Raw genomic sequence first — 20,162 nt, 5'->3', positions numbered from 1 at the left:
TTTAGCGCACTTATTTTCAGCACCTGTCCACGGGACCCATGGTAGGCTATTCATGTAAGCACTGTTGTTTTGTTTTAAACCATTGTTTAAGTGCTCTGTAAAAAGCATTGTCGTTAGTCTCTAGTTTTAAATTAGTAGGTAAAACATTCCTGTCATTTGGCCCCTTTGCCGATAAAGCTGACTGACCAAAAGATGTCTTATACTTTGGGACAATACCGATGCCGCTGATAGGGGCTTGTGTGTTTGCCCTATGTGAACTCTGACACCTACTGACCAGTTTAGAAAACATAGAAGACACATGATTCATCAGACATTAAAAAACAGTTTGAGATAAATAATAATAAAAAAACTGTCGAAGCTAAGAAGGTTAGGCTTTCTTAAAATATCACAGATGCCATCTCAGATATAATTAAATAGACAAAGTTACACCACTGATTCATGTTGTACTTCTGGACAAACCAGAAAACTGAAACTCAATAACTATGTTTAAAGGTGCTTATTGTATTTTTTTTTTTACATTCAATCGATCATGCAGGACAAGTCCAGAAAAGCAGCGATGTATGTAAGAGAGCATTTCCCCCGGCTGACGAGGCCGTACTCAGCGGCTATAGCATGCTACGCCTTGGCAATTTCCAACCACGGCTGCCAGAAGAGCATGTTGCTAAAATTAGCCTCACCTGGTACCTAGCTTTTGAATTATTATTATTTTTTTTTAAATATTTTGATTTGCCTGGTCTTGTCTTTCTCATCTTTCTTTATTTTCTGTCTACAGATCGTACCCACTGGCCTGACTCTGCTAATCATTTCTTCACTCTGGAAGCTACAGGCTACGCATTGTTAGCGCTTATCAAAAGTGGCCACATGGAAGAAGCAGCCGCCCCCTTTAAATGGCTGAGCGAGAAGCGTGGCATTGGGGGAGGGTACGGCTCTACTCAGGTAAAAACCATGTGTAAACCTTCTGTAACTGTCTTATATTTGTATTTAAGGTACATGGTTCTTTATTTAATGTCTGTTTTTCTCCCATTAGTCTACTATGGTAGTGCTACAGGCCATTTCTGAGTACCTCGTGAAGAGACCTCCTCTGACTGACCTCAATTTGATGGTGCAGCTCAGTGTTCCCGGTCGCAGTGACGTACGCTGGACCTTCAATCCTAAAGTTGCTTATGTGGCCCGATCTTCACGGGTATATCATTCACACTCCCCTTTGTGTTTTTGTAGATGTACGTGGTGTTGTGCCAAATGTTGAAAGCCCATTATTGTAGCATTAAAATACTATAATGTAATGTGCTAGCACAAATCTCTCAGTTCGCACACAGATTCCCTTGACTCTCGCACAAATATACAGTGCGCTCCCTTTCCCAGTCATCCAAAAACTGAGCTCTGTTCATCAAGATAATATTTACAATTGAACACAACTTTTATGAATTTTGAATTGACCACATGAGCGTCTACACTATAAAAGCAATCCAGTCGAATGTGTTTTCGACTACCTCTCGAAGTGGTTGAAAGTGGACAAGCTCAAAACATTTAAGACCCTGTTTACACCTGTATCTAGCATCACCCACTTGTGATCTGATCGGACAAAATGCATCTTAATACCAGGTGTAAACAGGCCTTAACTTGGAGAGATTTGCACAAGCACTTGACATGGCTGAATTCTCGCATTACAAAAATGCTCTTTCGAAATTTGCCAGTTTAATAACTCCATAGAGAAAGGGAAAGAATGTAAGGATTAAATACAATAACTCTGTTACTTACCTTTTTTATCTCTTCCAGGTACCTCTTGACCAGAAATTCACAGTGGAGGCTTCTGGGAAGGGCAAGGGAATTTTGGAGGTGCTAAATGCCAACATCTACACCAAAGTATTGAATTATTAAAAAATAAACCAAGACGTAATTCCAAGACATACAATCTTTTCTCTGTTGAATTTTATGTGTTCCAGGTAGTGACTGTGTACCACCAGCTTCCTAATGTGTACGAGAACAGCACATGTAACGGCTTTCAGCTAGACGTCTCCATCGCTGAGACTAATGGTACGTTCTCTACTCGAATGGTACGTTTTATGTGGAAGCGTGTTTCCGCCTATAACTTAATAAACTGCCTGGCTGAGGTGGAGCCTAGCCACCTGGTTAAATTTTGAGGACAAAAGCTTCAACATGATAACTCTCGAAAGTGAGATTCAACACCCAGCACAGCTTACGAGCCTAGCCACTTGATATTGATATCCAGGTATAGCTCTGAGGAGTTAAGGCCCCTACAGAGCAGCTGTCTATTATGATTGGAGGCCTAACAATTCTCCCCAGTACAGGCAGTAACCAAGGGGGCTCAGAGGGAAGCTAACAACTTAGCACTACTGCCTGGTCGAGTTCTGAGGACGGATGCCTCAGCATGACAACTCTCATAAGTGAGAGGAGGCATAGCTATGTCCAACACCCTGGACAGCTTACCAAGAAGGCTCACAGAGAGCCTAGCTTCTTGATATTACTATTCAGGTAGAGCTCTGAGGGGTCTCCTTGGCTACTGCACTTAAAATCTGATTTTAAGTGCAGTAGCCAAGGAGGCTCATAAAGAGCCTAACAACTTAGCTCCTGGCTGAGCTCAAAGGACAGAGGCCCTGGCATAATGACTCTCTCTCTATCTCAAGAGAGGATGCCTAGCTACATCCAACACCTGTCAAGCAGGCTTCATAGAGGGCCAAATTGACAATGGTAAGCAGGCAGAGCTTAGGGGAGCAGAGGCCTAAACAGGAAAGCTCTCTATAGCGAGCTGAGGCCTGACGACACTCCTATTCCAGGAGTACCAAGGAGGTTCACAGAGAACCTGCCACTCAGTACCAATGCCTAGCCGAGTTATAAGAATGTAAGCACCTGTATGATGACTCTCTTAAACGAGAGGAGGCCTAACTGCGTTCCACCCTAAGGACAGCTTCCAAAGAGTCTCACAGAGAGCTGCTATTTATGCAGAGCAGAGGCCTCAAAGGACAACTTTCTATAGCAAGAGGAAGCCTAGCAACACTTAAAGGCAGTAGAGAAACAGGCTCAGGACAGCCAAACAATTTGACACTTTTGCCAAGTCAATCTCTTAGGACAGAGGACAGCTCTGAGAAGAGTTACTCTTCATAATGTGAGGAGGCCTAAAACCGCTCCAGTACTGTAAAAACCGTCACTGAGGAGGCTCACAGAGAGTCTAACAACTTAGCAAACTGCCCAGCTGAGCTCCAAAGATGGACTCCTCAGCATAACTCTCTAAAGCGATGGCCTAACAACATTCTACACTCAGGACAGTTTACTAAGGAGGCTTAAAGAGGCGGAGATCTATTATCCTATTATCTATAAGTGCAGGGCAGTTATGTTTAGAAATTAATGTTTTCTATAAAGTCGATGAAGCTGCCAAACAAGATTTTATCTGACACTGGTGCAGGGATAACTTTCCATAACTCCTAATTGTTATTATAACAATTACCACACTCTTCTGTCTCTAATTCCTCCGAAGTAGATACATGCATAGAACACTAGTATTATTTCAGCCAAAAAAATAAATAAAAAATAGCTTACAAGTTTTCATTAAGATCCCTCTTTGGTCCATTTTAGAAAAAAAACCACCGGATGTAGAAAAGTCCTACAGACTCAATATCCATGTGAGGTGAGCACTTAAATATAGATATCATATTTTTTGCCAGGCTAGATTATTGAAGTACCCACAATTCTCCGCTTTGCACCCCCAAGGGCTCTGGAGGGACGGCAAGTGAGGATGGTAATTCTGGACATCGGCCTGCCAACCGGCTTTGAGCCTGAAAACTCAGATTTAGAATTGGTAAGACCAAACTTATGACATAAAGAAGAATTACATTAGTGAGCTATTTCTGTAGCTAGCTGTGTTGTAGCCTACATAAACAGCATTTTAAGCATCGCATGTGCGCTCCATATGGGAAAGCTCTAATTTTGCCCAAATTTATCAGCATTTCATATATCTATCATGGAGAATGCAATCCAACAATGCAGATGGCGGAAAAAATCATTAAAAAATGTTGATGGTAATTAAAATATTTTCACACCCAACATTTGTGTTTGCTTTGTATTGTATGCAAAGAGTATAGTGCTTTTAGCTTAGCAATATGCTAATCCTGAAATCTATTGGAATCAATTGTGAGCTGAGTCTATCGCATAGTTTCTGACTAAAGAGTGCTTCAAATCTGCTACCTTGCCAGATAGGATGCTAACTATGTAGGCATCTACCTACGTAGACAGTTAAGCAAATCATTAGGCTATAGATATGATGTTAGGGTTGATTTTTCAGCTTCAAAATTCAGTGGACCGCTATATTAACAACTTCCAAGTGGTGGACAACCTGAGTGACAGAGGATCCCTCATAATTCACTTGTTTAAGGTAACCTAACAACCACCCTAAAGGTTCATACTTGTTTAACATGATTTAAATGAAGGCAACATCGAATAACTGTCTTTGTATGAATGATCCGGACAGGTGTCCAGTACTGAGACAGATATGATCTCATTCAGACTGCATCAGAAGTTTAAAGTGGGGCTCCTTCAGCCTTCCACTGTCACAGTTTACCAGTACTACAACAAAGGTTCGTACACACAAAGATTTGTAAAATTATTCTGCTAATCTACACCGTGAATAAAGTGAATAAATTTCATTAATGGACTTCTTGCACTGGTGGCAATCTATCACGGTACTACACTCGAATTCACTGAGCTCCTCAGAGTGACCCATTCTTTCACAAATGTTTGTAGAAGTGTCTGCATAACTAGGTGCTTGATTTTATACGCCTGTGGCCATGGAAGTGAATGGAACACCTGAATTCAATGATTTGGAGGGTTGTCCCAATACCTTTGACAATATAATGTATTATGATCCCCTTTGCAAGGGACCCCTTTCTAAAATTATTATTTTTTTCCATAAAAATTCATGTGCTCATAAACTTTGTGCTCATAAACCCCAATTAGAAAAACCCTGTTTGATATGATGAATCATGATGAAACAAGCAAGTTTTATTCATTTGTTCCCTTTGTTTTTGTAAACCATGATCGCATTGTACTTATTCATTCTCATTTTAAATTAGTTACAGTATATTTTTCCTTGCATGTCCTTCATAGGGCTTTATCCTGCACAATGCTAACTAACGTTCGGATAATGATCATGGTCTTTGTTCTGTCAGATAAGCGCTGTACCAGATTCTACTCACCTCCTGAAGACCAACAGCAGCTCGATCAGATCTGCAAAGACGGCGTGTGCCGCTGCTCACAGGGTCAGATCAGTCAACCCGATCACACATAAATGCATATAAATAGTACGAGTGTGCAATGTCGTGGAATGTATACACCAAAACTCATTTTGGCGTGCATATGATACGCTGTTTTTCGCGTGCATATGATACGCACTTTATGGCGTATATATGACACGCTCTTGGGTAGGTTTAGGGTGGTGGGGTGGGGGGTTCGTATGTATAATACGCCATAAAATGCGTATCATATGCACGCGAAAAACAGTGTGCCATAGACACGGCAAAATGAGTTTTGGCGTATACACTCGTACTATTTATACGCATTTTTGTGAGAATACCCTGGATCAGCAGGACTATCTTTATTTTTTCAACCAACTTCATACCTTCACCAGTTGTGAAACAAATGATACAACTTTCTTTAATAGGTGACTGTTGCGTAATAAAAGAAGACGCCTTGTCTTTTGGGGAAGAACAGAGGAAGGCTGCTGTGTGCAATGGATTACATCATGGTGAATGTTTCTTCTGTCTTTTTGGGAGAACACATCATGATGCCACCATTTTCTCACTAAATGTGTCTTTCCTTCAGCCTACAGAGTCAAACTGATCAGCGCCAGCCAGAGTCACTATGACCAGTACGAGATGGAGATTGTGCAGGTTATCAAAGAGGGTACGACACTCTTAAGGGGACCAATTATGCAATTTTTCTACTAGGATAGGTTTTCATGCTTGAATGTTCATTATTTTTTACACATTTGATATTGTTGCAGCACATATTCATCAGTAATGTTCTGTTTAGTTCCTGTTTATACGAAACCCTAACTACAGAGTAGCAAAATGTGCTCTGATTGGTTGGCGGCACCAGTGTGTTGTGATTGGTCAACAGCTTCGAGTGTGTTTAGGAAACAGCGCACACCTTAATTATAACCGTGAGTTTCAACACACTACTAACTTAACCAGGCCTCACCCCTTTTTTTTAGCGTATACATTGGGCAGGAGTTATTTAAGTGAGGAATAGCCTATTGTGACATCTTCATTCCTGGAAGAAAACTCAAGACTACAATCTAGGTATTTTGAAGGAGTTCAGAAACAGTGCACACTGATATCGAGGATACTTCTCTCTGGAGTAACTTTGTAACAGCAACATTAGACACTAGAGAAGGCTGAAAAGGTTAAAAAGCATAATAGTTCCTCTTTACAAAATAAAGGACCCAAACGTTTTTTTGTTTGGTCTTCATTTTTGGTTTCCCAAGGAACCTTTCAGTGAACAGTTCTTAATGACCATTTTTTTCTTACTGTGAAGATTTAAAAAAAATTAAAGAACCCTTTTCCTCTGTAAAGAACTTTTTGCACAATGGAACGTTTCCATAGATATTAAATGGATAGTTCACCCAAAAATACAATTGCTGTCATTGTTTACTCACTCATAAATTGTTCCAAGCCTTTATAAATGTCTTTGTTTGGCTATACACAAAGGAAGATGTTTGTAACCAAGCAGATCTTAGTCCCCATTGACTAGTATTTTTCCTCCATACTATGGTAGTCAATAAGGCCCAAGATCTGTTTGGTTACCAACATTCTTCCTAATATTTTCCTTCATGTTCAGCAGAACAGAGAAAGATATAAATGTTTACAACTTGAGGGTGAGTAAATTACAACATTTGTATTTTTCGATGAACTAGGTTCTAATCATACATGCCAATAAAGATGCTTTTAACTTTTAAGAGTGTAGAGTGTTATCTAACCTGCCACCTGGCTCATGTACCTCCAAACATATCTATTTGTGTAGGGACAGAAGAAGGTTTGAACGAGAAGGAGAGAAGAATGTTCCTCTCTCATGCGAGCTGTAGGACAGGGCTTGGTTTGAGAGAGGGTCAGGACTATCTGATCATTGGGCCGATCGCTGATGTTTGGCAAGCAGGGAGCACGTCCAACAGGTGAGTAGCATAAGAGTGCTGGAAATTAGGGATGGGACGAAATATCGTTTGACAAAATATCGCGATACAAAACGTGACGAAACGCATCGAGGTCGAAAAAAATGGATCGCGAAATAAAGATAGATGGCACTGCTGCATGATTTGCGTAGTATATAAATAATTTAGTGAATTATATGTGTGTGTGTGTGTGTGTATGGGGCAGACATAACAAAACGCAGCGCGCATTTTCTGTTTGATCTGAGGCATAGCCCGTAGTTGGAAAAAGTGAGAGCAGCATTAATATTCTAGACCAAAAATGCAGTTATTGCCTACATAAACTACCATATTTTCTGTTTAACTTTTATTAGACTCCAGAAAGAAAAGGGCGTTTTTTCACTGAGCACATTCTCTGCAGTCTGAGCGCGATGCACTGCAGCTCACTCTCGCTCATGTCTGAGGTAAATCATTAACACCATCACCCCGCTTACAGTACACATGGTTTATTGAACTAAATACAGTACAATCGGCTAAAACGAATGCACAGGTTACTTTCCTGAACAAGCGTGCTCCCGAGTCGTCCATGTTCTTCAAACTGTCCACGTGAATCGCGGCCCAGTTCGGCGCGCACACGCAAAATACCGGTGTCATGACAAATCCTGTCCCCCTGTGAAATCGTGTCCGCAAGGACCCCCAGAGCGATTCTATTGGCTGAAATTCTAATCTAGAGCCTGATTACAATTCTTACACAATCGCGTTTTGATTTTTGCTGTTTAAATTGTGTTAAAATAGTCTTTAATGTCTTACAAAGCATATGTTTCATATATTAGTAGTATATAACTGAAGCTATAAGTATATAATTCAGAACATGTTTTTGCTCCTATTATAGCAATCAATTAAATATTTCAAATAAATGTTTTGCGTGTGTACTTAGTGTGGCAATGAATTCATAGTTTATTAGTTTATTATTTAGTTATTTTTAAACAATTGATTGTCCAGAACCATGTATAACAACTTTTGATCAGGCATTTAAAACCGCTACCAGCGGACACGATTTCACAGGGGGACAGGATTTGTCATGACACCGGCAGTTCAGTAGGGAATGCGGATCTCTTAAAGGGGCCGCACTATATTCCTACGTGTGTAATATGGACCTCCTCCAGGTATGGTGTGGGTGGTTCGCTCACTGGTACACATTAACAATTTTTCATACGAACTTTGCCCTGATCTGAATTAAACTGACAGTGTAAAAACTCCCTTTATATTGTTAAAATGAGAGAAATCACTACTTACTCATTATTTTTAAGTTCAGGCTTAAGAGACATGAACAATTTCTTAGATAAACATATCTATGACCTTTGATATGTCTAGTCTTCATGCTGTATTGATTATTATTGAATAAGTATGGTTTCACTAATAATAAATGTACATTTGCATAAAGCATGCATATTTGTCCATACCTATATGTTGACTAGAGTATTAAAAACTTAATTTAAACTTAATTTAAGATATATTTACAATTGCTAAAAAGGTGTGATTAAATTGCGATTAATTACGAGTTAACTCATGACAATCATGCAGTTAATCGCGATTCAATATTTTAATCGATTGACATCCCTACAGTGCCCTCCACAATTATTGGCACCCCTGTTTAAGATGTGGTCGCGGACTTCTAAAAATTCTCCTTTTTTTTTTAAACAACATAGAACCAAAATGCAAAAAAGAGAAAATTCCTACCTTTCGTTTAAGTACATTAAAAAATGGTGGTAAAAAAAAAATCAGATTTGGAAAGAAAAATATATATTTTGATATCGTATCGTGACGTATCCTATCGTAACCCTGGCATATCGAGGTGCATCGTATCGTGAGTTTAAGTGTATCGTCCCATCCCTACTGGAAATGTACAATAGGGTCTGTATTTCACCATTCGTTCATGTGTTCCTCTCAGGTATGTGTATACGCTGGGTAAAGACACGTGGGTCGAGCGCTGGCCGGCCGAGTCTGAATGCGGTGCTGGATCTGCTCTGCAGCTGAAATGCGGCGAACTGAAGAGCTTCGCCACGGCACTGACAGAAAGTGGCTGTCAGTCTTGATACAAATGCTATTCTTTGAAAATACTAATGAATTTTGTCATGGTTATTGGTTTCAGTCTACAAAATTTAGCATAGAAGCATTTTTCACAGTTATTGTAAATTTCACACTTAATTTTGAAGAAATTGTAAGTAAAAGTAGACAGACTGAAATAGTCATAATGCTTAATCTGCACACGAATGTTAGCAAAAACAAACTAATGCCCTGAGGTAATGTCACACTGTATATCATATGTGTAAGGTTCTTTTTGTTTTTGTTTCTTTGAAAAGAAACACTTTGATACGTGCCTATAGACTGAATACATAAAACATATCACTGTTTTCACAAATCCCTGTTTTTGTAATCGTAGTCTACACGTTTTCCAAAAACGTACACTTTAAATACCCCGAAAGTTCTGTGTAAATGAGCGGCCAAAACGCATAAAAAGTTTTCCGTTTTTAGTTGAAAGTGGTGTTGCGTAAACTAAATTAAAGTAAATTAAATCATGAAAAAAAAAAAAAATAGGGGCTGTTTTCACGTATTACTTGTTCCGTCTAAAGGAGCGAATTCTTTCTTTACAAAGTGACATCGCCATCTACTGGCCTGGCCCTGGAATAAATAATAGAGTGTTTTTATTCGTTTTCATGGATCCGTGTGAGTGTGGATCACTTTGTCAACGTTGTCATTTGCAAATGAAAAACACTATGGATTTTTTTTTTTACATAGTGGTCGTGTAAACAAATAAAGTGGACATGATTAAACTTAATTAAAATAAGGGAATGAATCAGTACATCGTCGCCAAGATTTAGGGAAGGATTTAGTATGACATGGCCACAATTTATGGATACAATAGTATGGTGCGGCCACCATTTAACTAAAATGAGGGATCAAATTAATAAAACATGGCCATTAATGAGTTATGGAAACAAATTCTCAATTTGTGGCCATGATTTACATTTTTGCAGTAATTTACATTTTGGATCAGGCCTTACAAAAAGCTAAATCATGCAGTCTATTGCATCACCACCAGAGGGCGCAATTTAACAAGTATAAGCTGACATATTCAAGCGAGATCCTTTCCAGTGTATTGTTAAATGAGTCAGACATCACTTTTAAAGATAAGTAACAAATCACTTGTAAACATCTTTAAAAAAACTCTTAAGGAGTAATCACATTTTTGAAGACATGTTCATGGGTTCCTTACGTATTCACACATGCAACCATAATAGATTGTGTCTAAAACAAATGTGTGTGAAAGACCCTGAGAGCTTAAGGTCTAGTCATAACACAGAGAGAGCAAGAAACAATGCCCTCCCCGCCAGCTCAGACTGAAGGGCACTGCGAGTGAGGCCTTCTGTTTAGATCGTCTGCTCTGTTTTATTATATTTACAGTAACAGTATGTCCTCATTCACCGGCTCAACCTACTGCAGTGCCATTAAAAAGCACAAGCCTTTACAAACCAGGCACGAGGCCAAAGGGACAATTACTGCCAGCATTACACACACATTCCCCTTCCTTCACTGGCTCGTCTCACGCGCCCCCTTCATCTCTGCTCACCTGCCAGCTTTTTTAAAGTACCAACAGGTGTGCAATTCAAAGATAACCTGTGCGGTTAAGCCAAACTCGGTTTATCTAAGATAGACCATGACTGAGTTATGCATGACTGTACTGATAAAAACGGATAAAAAAATATTAGGGATTTTGGGGAGAGTTTTTCACATTACGTATAGGACTGGTTCTTGTCTGGTATTAAAAATCAAATCTGATTTACTGACTTTCACCCACATGTCTACCTAACATGATCAACAGTTACCATTAGAATCCTTCCACTCTTCTTCAGAGTGATGGAGAGACACTTAATAGTATTTTCCTACTATTGAGATATGCTGTTAATGTAAGCCATTCCTTCTGACACTCACAAGCACAGGCATGCACTCTCAGCGCTCACACTTGACATAAACACACTCATATCATCATTACTGCACTTAAGCTCTTGTGGATTCTCTGATCTTAGAGATCTGAGAGATGCATGCATGCTCAGTGTCCACAGCTTCTCATACACAAAAAATCTCACCAGATACACTTTTACTGCACTGTCCAGCAAACAAAAAAGTCCTTGTCCAGGATGACAATGCCAAGATTAATCAGGGTCAAATTGTAAAATGATGGGTTTGGATGGAGAACGAAGAATCATTTCCACACATAAATCCAGACGTTAAATGAATTGAAAGTCTTTGAGATGTGCTGGAGGAGACTTTACAGAGTGCTGGACTCTTGCATTGTCAATATAAAATCTTGACCAAAAATGTACACACATCTTGATGGAAATAAATGTTATGATGTTGAGCCTGATGAACCTTGACATTGTCATCCTGGAATATGGCCATGGCGTGTCTTCGTATATGGTTGTATAAGAAATGAAAAGCTACACACTCCATCAATTAGGGTTAGAAGAACTGTTGGCAAACATATAACCCCCTTAATTTGTCTCTCTTTGTTATATTGCAGCCATTTGCTAAAATTATTAAGCCAATTTTTGTTTCTTATTAATGTACACACAGCACCCCCTATTGACAGAAAACACATAATTGTTGACATTTTTGCAGATTTATTAAAAAAGAAAAACTGAAATATCACATGGTCTTAAGTATTCAGACCCTTTGCTGTGACACTCATATTTAACTCAGGTATTGTCCATTTCTTCTGATCATCCTTGAGATGGTTCTACGCCTTCATTTGAGTCCAGCTGTGTTTGATTATACTGATTGGACTTGATTAGGAAAGCCACACACCTGTCTATATAAGACCTTACAGCTCACAGTGCATGTCAGAGCAAATGAGAATCATGAGGTCAAAGAAACTGCCTGAAGAGCTCAGAGACAGAATTGTGGCAAGGCACAGATCTGACCAATGTTACAAAAAAAATGTATCCTGCACTTAAGGTGGCCATCATAATCCTTAAATGGAAAATGTTTGGTACAACCAGAACCCTTCCTAGAGCTGGCTGTCCAGGCAAACTGAGCTATCAGGGGAGAAGAGCCTTGGTGAGAGAGGTAAAGAAGAACCCAAAGATCACTCTGGCTGAGCTCCAGAGATGCAGTCGGGAGATGAGAGAAAGTTGTAGAAAGTCAACCATCACTGCAGCCCTCCACTAATCGGGGCTTTATGGCAGAGTTGCCCAACAGAAGCCTCTCCTCGGCACAAGGCACATGAACGTTTGCTGGAGAAAACAAAAAAACACCTGAAGGACTTCAAGATGGAGAAATAAGATTCTCTGGTCTGATGAGACCAAGATAAATCTTTTTGGCCTAAATTCTACACGGTATGTGTGGAGAAAACCATGCACTGCTCATCACCTGCCCAACAGTGAAGCATGGTGGTGGCAGCATTATGCTGTGGGGGTGTTTTTCAGCTGCAGGGGCAGGACGATTGGTTGTAACCAAGGGAAAGATGAATGCGGCCAAGTACAGAGATATCCTGGACAAAAACCTTCTCCAAAATGCTCAAGACCTCAGACTGGGCCGAAGGTTCACCTTCCAACAAGACAATGACCCTAAGCACACAGCTAAAATAACGAAGGAGTGGCTTCACAACAACTCTGTGACTGATCGTGAATGGCCCAGCCAGAGTCCTGACTTAAACCCAATTGAGCATCTCTGGAGAGACCTGAAAATGCCTGTCCCCCAACGTTTACCATCCAACCTGACAGAACTGAAGAGGATCTGCAAGGAGGAATGGCAGAGGATCGAGCATCACTTGGGAACAACTGGCACCAGGATGCACTATGGGAAAAAGGCACGCCGACGGAGGCATTGTTATACTTTGGGCAATGTTCTTACATGTTGGTATTTATAATACATTTTTTATGTATCAGTTATTTTTTATATATTAAGATATATTTTTACATTTTTATATTCTAAAAATTATATTTTTTCAGCCCTTTGACAATATTTGTGTGTGCCTACATTCTTTATAATTCTTTATATTTTACAGTTGTTTTCTTTTTTTAAACTTCTTTATACTTTGCGGGATATTGTAGCTGACTGACATCCTGGTATTTCATAAAAATTTCATGAAGTTTATATTTGAAAATATTTTTTATATAATACTACTTCCATAAACATTTATAAATGCCGATTAGATGGTGCACTTCACCGTTTTGAACAGATTCATTAAAATTAACAGAAAAAAAAAAAAATCCAGTCTTACAAGTTAAGGAAAAGACTATTATTGGAAATCATCATGGGGGGAAATGTATTAAAATAGAGGCCCTAATAGTCAAAATGTTCTAGAATATTTCAGAAATGATCAATAAATCACCCACCACTGTGAGAAAGGTCATTTCCATGTGTATTCTCATCAGTGCACCTGTCTTTAGAATGCAATGTTTGCACTGCCGTCATAACGACTTCTTTTTCACACGTACTCACTGTATCTTTAAACAGTCTCATAAAAGCTTGGGATAGGCAGCAAGATCTTTTTGATCTATTATTGTGGTGAGAACGGGCAGATCTGACCCGGCTTCAAATGAAGCAACTCCAAAAGCCCACCTGCACAGGTGTGTGTGGGCATGTGCGTGTGTTTGTCTGTGTATTTAAGTGCTGAAAAGCACACCGTCATCCTCTGACCGCGAGTACCTTTTCCTTTGGGCCCCACGTGTGGGATTTATGAAACTACTAACAAGATGAATCACTCCCTAATGAGGGGTTTTCTCTGCGCTGATGATGTCACCTGTAGTTTTAGCACTGCCTCCCACACACACTCACCGTTATCAGTAAAGTTAGAACAATACTGTCGTTTCCCGCCAAAAGAGCTGCATATTAAAGCCGAGGGAAGACTGCAAGCATTGTGTGATCGGACAAAAATGACCTCATTATTCCAGTGAGTAACACTGTGCTTTCACGCCTTTCACAATGCGGATAAGTGATACAACTCATACAATAAATTTCGCAAAGCCTCTGCACGCGTGACCGCATTGCTAATTGCACTAATCTTGCATGTAAAAAAAAAGTACAACAACCCAGACAGATCATGAATTCACTGCATTGCAATGGTGTGTGCTGTATGGCTTATTCTTTGAGAACAATGTCATTCATCCTAATAAGAGCATAAAGTGGGTGTGGCTTAAAAAAAGATGCGATAGATCAAACGTGGGCTCGTCAGTTTTATGTGTCAATTATTTAATGAATTGAATTATGCAAATATATTAGATAATTAAATTAAAATATATTAAGAATGTTCGATCTGTTTTTTGTGTCGGAAAAAAAACGTGTGCATATGAATGATATTAGGTTCTGTTATTTAAATTACTATTAATAAATATTATTTTTTAAATAAAATGTTTAATTTTTGTATTACATATATATTTAGACCTTTATATTTTTATTTTTTTGTTCAAATAAATGCTGTCCTTTCTAACTTTCTATTCTTCAAAGAATCTTGAAAAAAGCAACTGCTTTCAACATTTATAATAATAATAATCATAAATGTTTCCTGAGCAGCAAATCATCATATTAGAATGATTTCTGAAGGATCATTCACTGTGGATTCGTTTGTAAACTAAAGACTGGATTTGTAGACAGGATGAGATAGCTGTGGCTTCTGGATCAGTAAAAATATATGCATTATATGCAACTATTATAGTTGCATTATATGTTTGATATCTACTGATTATGTACGTGTCAAACTAAACATAACTTACCACGCTGTCACAGGCTGGAGTATCCTTTGTATTTGAGGTTTTGTTGGTTCATTGTGCTGTGATTCGGGATCAGACTCGGAGCATTCCTTTTTCTGGATGTATGTTGTTCACTCTCTTGTTCTCTGGTAATTTGAAGGAAAAATACAATCAGGGAGGTTTGAACATGCTGATTTGTCTGAGATGAATTTTTGCTGTTGCACGTACTGGCTTGTGGGTGTGCGGGCACGTGTGTGTGTGTGTGTGTGTGTGTGTGTGTGTGTGTGTGTGTGTGTGTTATATGCACAATTTCGGTTATACACCGATTGGGTGGTCCAAGTAATAATAAAAATAACATTCCAATTAATTGCTGGTAGATGCGAGATAAATAATTGTGTTTGTGAGATAAAGACATGTTTCTCCATATTGGAAGTTTTCACAAAAAAAAAAAAAAATCCTCATGTGTAAGGGAGCTGAAGCTCATTGTAATATGCAAAACTGTTATCCAATCACAGCAGTGGGCGTTTACTTCCAAATCAAGAGCTGTTTCAAGAGCTTGGCTCAAAAACAGGGTAGTAAATAGCTTTTTACTTATTTATTATGATGTTTTTGAATGTAAACATCACAAAAATGTCACAAGTTGACCTCAGACAACAGTATAAAATGTTTTTAAAAGCCAGTTTATGACCCTTTAAATATATGGATAAGAGCATCATGGACATTCTTGGAAATATCTCTTTTTGTGTTGAACAGAAGAAAGTAGGGTTTCAAATGAGTAAATGATCATAGAATTTCTCTTTAAACAAAGATCTAAACATAGATCCTTGAAACAAGTGTTTCCTGTGAGTCTTTTGCAGGTGCTTGTTAAACTGCCGCAGCTGATCTCACACGCCAGATGCTTACTGACCCATCCATCATCACAGAGTCCTGTTTACCCAAATACCTTCATCACTGTCACTCAGAGGAAGAGGGGAGAGGAAGGAGAGAGGAAGATGTGGGCCACTCAGCAGTGCTCGGCACATCTGCTCAGTGATAAACAGAACAATGCCACGGTGACCTCTAATCTTACACACAAGATCAAGGACACAGGAAAAAAAAAAATTACAACAGCAGACAGAAAGCAGGGGGAAGCAATGAAAGAAAGAGCCTTTGTTTTAGTGTATGAAGACGATGATGAGTGCAGGAGATAAGGAATGAAAATGGAAAACAGGAAAGCACTTATCTATTTTCATGCTTTGCTTTTTCTATATAACTCAGATATGAAAGATCCTTCAGATCTGGGGTCTGATGTGTAAAGTTGCATAAGCTGGATGTTGAACAGTGGTTTATCAGGATTTATAGGCTACAGTGACCTGTAGGCTAATGTTAAGCACAGTATCACATGGGTGGTAATATGCACAGGGAAATGATATGCAGATGAGGTTATCCATGTTGTAAGTTCTATATATGGTTATTTTGGGTTGTATGTATGCCCAGTCTTCTGCTTATTGGGATTCAGGATATTTCGTGCCGCTTCTGGGGTACATTGGGTTTTACAAAATGACAACATTTGTGTATACACACATTTAAAATCAACACATTTTTTTATTTTTTCTAGGCCTCTTGTGTTATTTTGAAAGAAATGCATGTTAGTAGCACTTAGCCATGCAAAACTAGCCGTTAGCATGCTAAGTGATAATGGGTGGTGGTTGCCAGTTGGAGTGTTTTCGATAGTTTCTATCTCACCTAGAGGTATAATTTATGGACGTAGCACAAATGTGCAGCAAATTTGAACACTTAGGGTAAAGTCCAAAGTATACTTTTTTTATGCATACCAGGCTAGGTTATGTGTGTAGAGAACATGTGATGTAATTAAATTCAGTCATCAGCAGTCAAATGTAGCCTGAATTTGTTTTATAACCGCACATACTTTGGCTGCATCTCAGTTCGAAATGTTATGCCCTGTAGCAAACAAAAACCATCTCTAGTATTCACTTTGAACATGGCTTTACCGAAAAAATGGAGACGTGTGCTTGTGGAGCAAGTGGTGGTTTGTTGGTGTCTCACTAATTGCATCATCGCGGTTTGCACTCCTGTTGGTTTTTGATTGGGCATGTTGTAGGAGAAGCCACACTGCAGGATTGCCGCTCAAATCTTCTGATTTTATTGGAGGTAACATTTGATCACAATGGTCATTAACCGGCTGTCGACCAACATGTCAAACTTAATGATCAAAGACTTAAGGTTCAGAAGAATATTGGGATTCCAAAATTGTTTCCTAATTAAAGCCTACTTTTTTTTTTGCCTCAAGTCAAAGTTTGTAATGTTATGATTCACCTCTTAGCTGTTTGGCTTGATTTATAATGCCCTCGGGTCAATTTGACCCAAAACTAATTTTTAAAAATATGTTACAAATTGAGTGCTCATTTGAGTGGTCCAGCATCTTAGGACTTTTGACGCACTTGAACCACAAATACACGCACAATTTATTTTTACTGGATTCAAGGAGTTTATGTAATTGCAATAAAAAAGTAACATACATTTCCCTCGCGGGTCAATTTGACACCCTTAGCAATGAATGGAATGTGAGGAATGCTTTAGTAAACAGAAAGAATTATATATATATATATATATATATATATATATATATAAAAAAACGTCACCAAGAAATTACGTGTGTATCTGAATGCATACCAAAGAGATAAACTCAAGACTTGACTTTAGGACCCAGTGGAAGAGTGCATTGCTCCATTTACTGCAATAAGGCCATCTAGTGGCAAGAGTCATAAAATATTATGATATATTATTTTCTTTACACAACAAGAGACACCCAAATTGAACCAATGTATTTTTTTTCCCGCTGGGTTCTGAATTTAGTGGAGTTATTTTGAATTTAAGTTATTTATTGATAACATCCTGTAATGTAAAGGTAAATAAAATAATATAAAAAAATCTCCAAAAATATGCATTAAAAGTACAAAATAATATATATATATAATTTTAGGGCTTAGGGTCATTTTGACTCACAAGGGAAGGATTTGTTTCAGGTTGCAAGAGAAGGATGAGGGTTTTAACCCTATTTTTTTCCCCCTGTGGAAGAAATTAATGGAAAAAATACTTCCGGAAGCGGTGCCGCTGAAAAAGGGGGTTTGGCACTTTTGTAATCTATTCAGTTCAAGTTTTGTTCTGATCCAATACTGTCAGTGCAAAATCAAAATTGTCCCAGACTAAGCAAGCCAAAGGCAACAGTGGCAAGAAACCCAAACTCCATCGGGTGACAGAAACGGAGAAAAAAACCTTGGGAGAAACCAGGCTCTGGCCAGACGAAAGAGCATAGTGTGGTTATGACTCCAGGCTGCATGACGAGATTGCGGATGGATATCATTTAGAATATTTCATCCAGCTCCTTTTGATGCATCATGCCGGCATTTGGTGGGAGGAGGAGTTGGAACGAGGAGTTTTTTTTTTATATTCACTAAACCTAAGTATGCACCCTTAGCAGGCACTAGTCATGATTTAACATACTTGCATGTGCAAACGCTAGAAGATAGCGACTTGGCCTTGCACAATGCCGATAAGGTTGTACCACGCTGTTCCTAGAAGTAAGAGCATTCCAAACTGCAACACACACATGTACTGTAAGCATGTTCCTGCATGAGTGTCAGATCGCAGATATCAAAACAAAGCTTTATTCTCATGCTGATTACAGCAGGTCTCGTACTCGAACACGGTAGCTGTGTCCCGTCATCGGTCTTGGCCTCTTCAGCTGCGCTCACACGCAAGCTCCTGTCCGCACCGTGCAGATGCTGTTTGACGTATGACAGTAGTGTCTATGAGTAAACTTAAGCATATTCATGTATTATCTAGGATAAGCCTTTGGTTGGCCACCACCCAAATGCTCCTGCAATGATGCACAATAGGTTTTGGTTAGCAGCCAAACAAGACTTACCCCGAGTATAGACTTTGATGTCCTCTGACCTACAAACTGATGCAGACCAGGGTTGACGGAGCTCCTTTTGAAACTCGAGCTTGCCAAGCCACAAGACAGTTCAAGTTAGGTCAAGTTTATGTTTGCAGGGACTCAAAAATAATTGGTAAATAGTTTTTCTTTCTCTTTACAATTGTAAAAATTCCCAGTTGTTCATGTGAATCAGGCTGAGCAGTGCTATTTTAATATTATTTTAACACTCTGGTGTTGTACAGTCATTTTTGACACGACCCAAAAAAAAAGTTTTTGGAATTTTTACTTCATCTGAATGGTATGAAGCGTGGTAAAGGTTTTGGCACTTATGTGTAAACATAAATGAATTGTATTGTTCACAGCCCAAATTAAATCTTACTGATTTTTTTCAGATATCAACCTCAAATTTGGAACACAGCTTGTTTGGATTCATGACTTTGATTTTCTCTTAGTTTTAGAGTAAAATGTTAGCCTGACAAGCCAGACCCACATCAAGATGTTTGGTCTGGAAACTCAGCATTGACAGGGCTCAATCTGAGGGGCGGGATAAACGGTTGTCTTTCAAACTCCCTCTGCATGCGATAGGATAGCGCTACCACCAACCAGAGCAACGAAGGTGAAGCAGAGCTTGTTGATAAATTAAACATTCGCTGTATCAGGTCGGCAAAACTCCGAACACATCTTCCCTTTTTAAGAATGACTTCAGTGCCGTTCTTTGTTCTTTTCTCAGAGAAAAGCTTAACTCCCAAGTCTTCCAGAGTCGTGGTCAAAGCTGATTCGAAAGACCGCCGTTCGCCAGTTTCTGTGTTTACTAGAAGCACGCAAACGCAACTCGGCCGTCGTCATTATGGCCCCGCCCACCGACTCTCTGCACGATGTGATTGGCCCGACCAGAGTTTGGCGTTTACAGCTCAGAAGGGTATTGAGAGTTGCTAGATGACACTCGCAGGCAGATTAGATTTGCTGCCACTAGAGTGCGTTTAGATTTCTAGGCTAGTAAAAGGTATATTTCATATAAAAAGTGAAAATGGGTTAGGCCACGTGTCAACCAAAGGGTTTTTGGCCAGCTGAAAATGCCTTACTGCTGGCGCTTGAGAGCATTTTGGCACGGCAGCGTTTTTTCAGTTGAAAAAGATCTGCTTGTTATGATACACTAAAGTGTTGCTAGTATCTCATTTTACAAGTAGTTTGGTTCTGTAAAATTGCTGAAACAATGTAGATTATTTGGTTTTAAATTATTGTTCCGTTATTAGCCTATGCTGCTTGTTTTCATCTGTTGACGTTGTATAAGCAGAATGAGGCCATTGGTCTTTGTTTT

General features: G+C 39.1%; 1 protein-coding gene across 1 annotated transcript in view; it reads left to right on the top strand.

Moving 5' to 3' along the window:
- Positions 1-9,532, top strand: part of c3b.2 (complement component c3b, tandem duplicate 2) — a 30,868-nt gene extending 21,336 nt beyond the window's left edge. The window contains exons 29-42 of the mRNA XM_067416143.1: positions 536-680; positions 773-936; positions 1,028-1,183; positions 1,777-1,836; positions 1,944-2,034; positions 3,592-3,643; positions 3,727-3,814; positions 4,298-4,387; positions 4,484-4,589; positions 5,181-5,270; positions 5,672-5,755; positions 5,833-5,913; positions 7,033-7,180; positions 9,105-9,532. Of these exons, the coding sequence (XP_067272244.1) occupies positions 536-680; positions 773-936; positions 1,028-1,183; positions 1,777-1,836; positions 1,944-2,034; positions 3,592-3,643; positions 3,727-3,814; positions 4,298-4,387; positions 4,484-4,589; positions 5,181-5,270; positions 5,672-5,755; positions 5,833-5,913; positions 7,033-7,180; positions 9,105-9,249 (1,500 nt within the window). The 3' untranslated portion in view covers positions 9,250-9,532. The remainder of the gene's footprint in view (positions 1-535; positions 681-772; positions 937-1,027; positions 1,184-1,776; positions 1,837-1,943; positions 2,035-3,591; positions 3,644-3,726; positions 3,815-4,297; positions 4,388-4,483; positions 4,590-5,180; positions 5,271-5,671; positions 5,756-5,832; positions 5,914-7,032; positions 7,181-9,104) is intronic.
- Positions 9,533-20,162: the final 10,630 nt, after the last annotated feature.

Source organism: Pseudorasbora parva, chromosome 14 (genome assembly GCF_024679245.1).
Source record: "Pseudorasbora parva isolate DD20220531a chromosome 14, ASM2467924v1, whole genome shotgun sequence".
Classification (NCBI taxonomy): Eukaryota; Metazoa; Chordata; class Actinopteri; order Cypriniformes; family Gobionidae; genus Pseudorasbora; species Pseudorasbora parva.
Note: the sequence above shows the minus strand (reverse complement) of the source record. Positions and strands in the feature narration are given on the sequence as shown.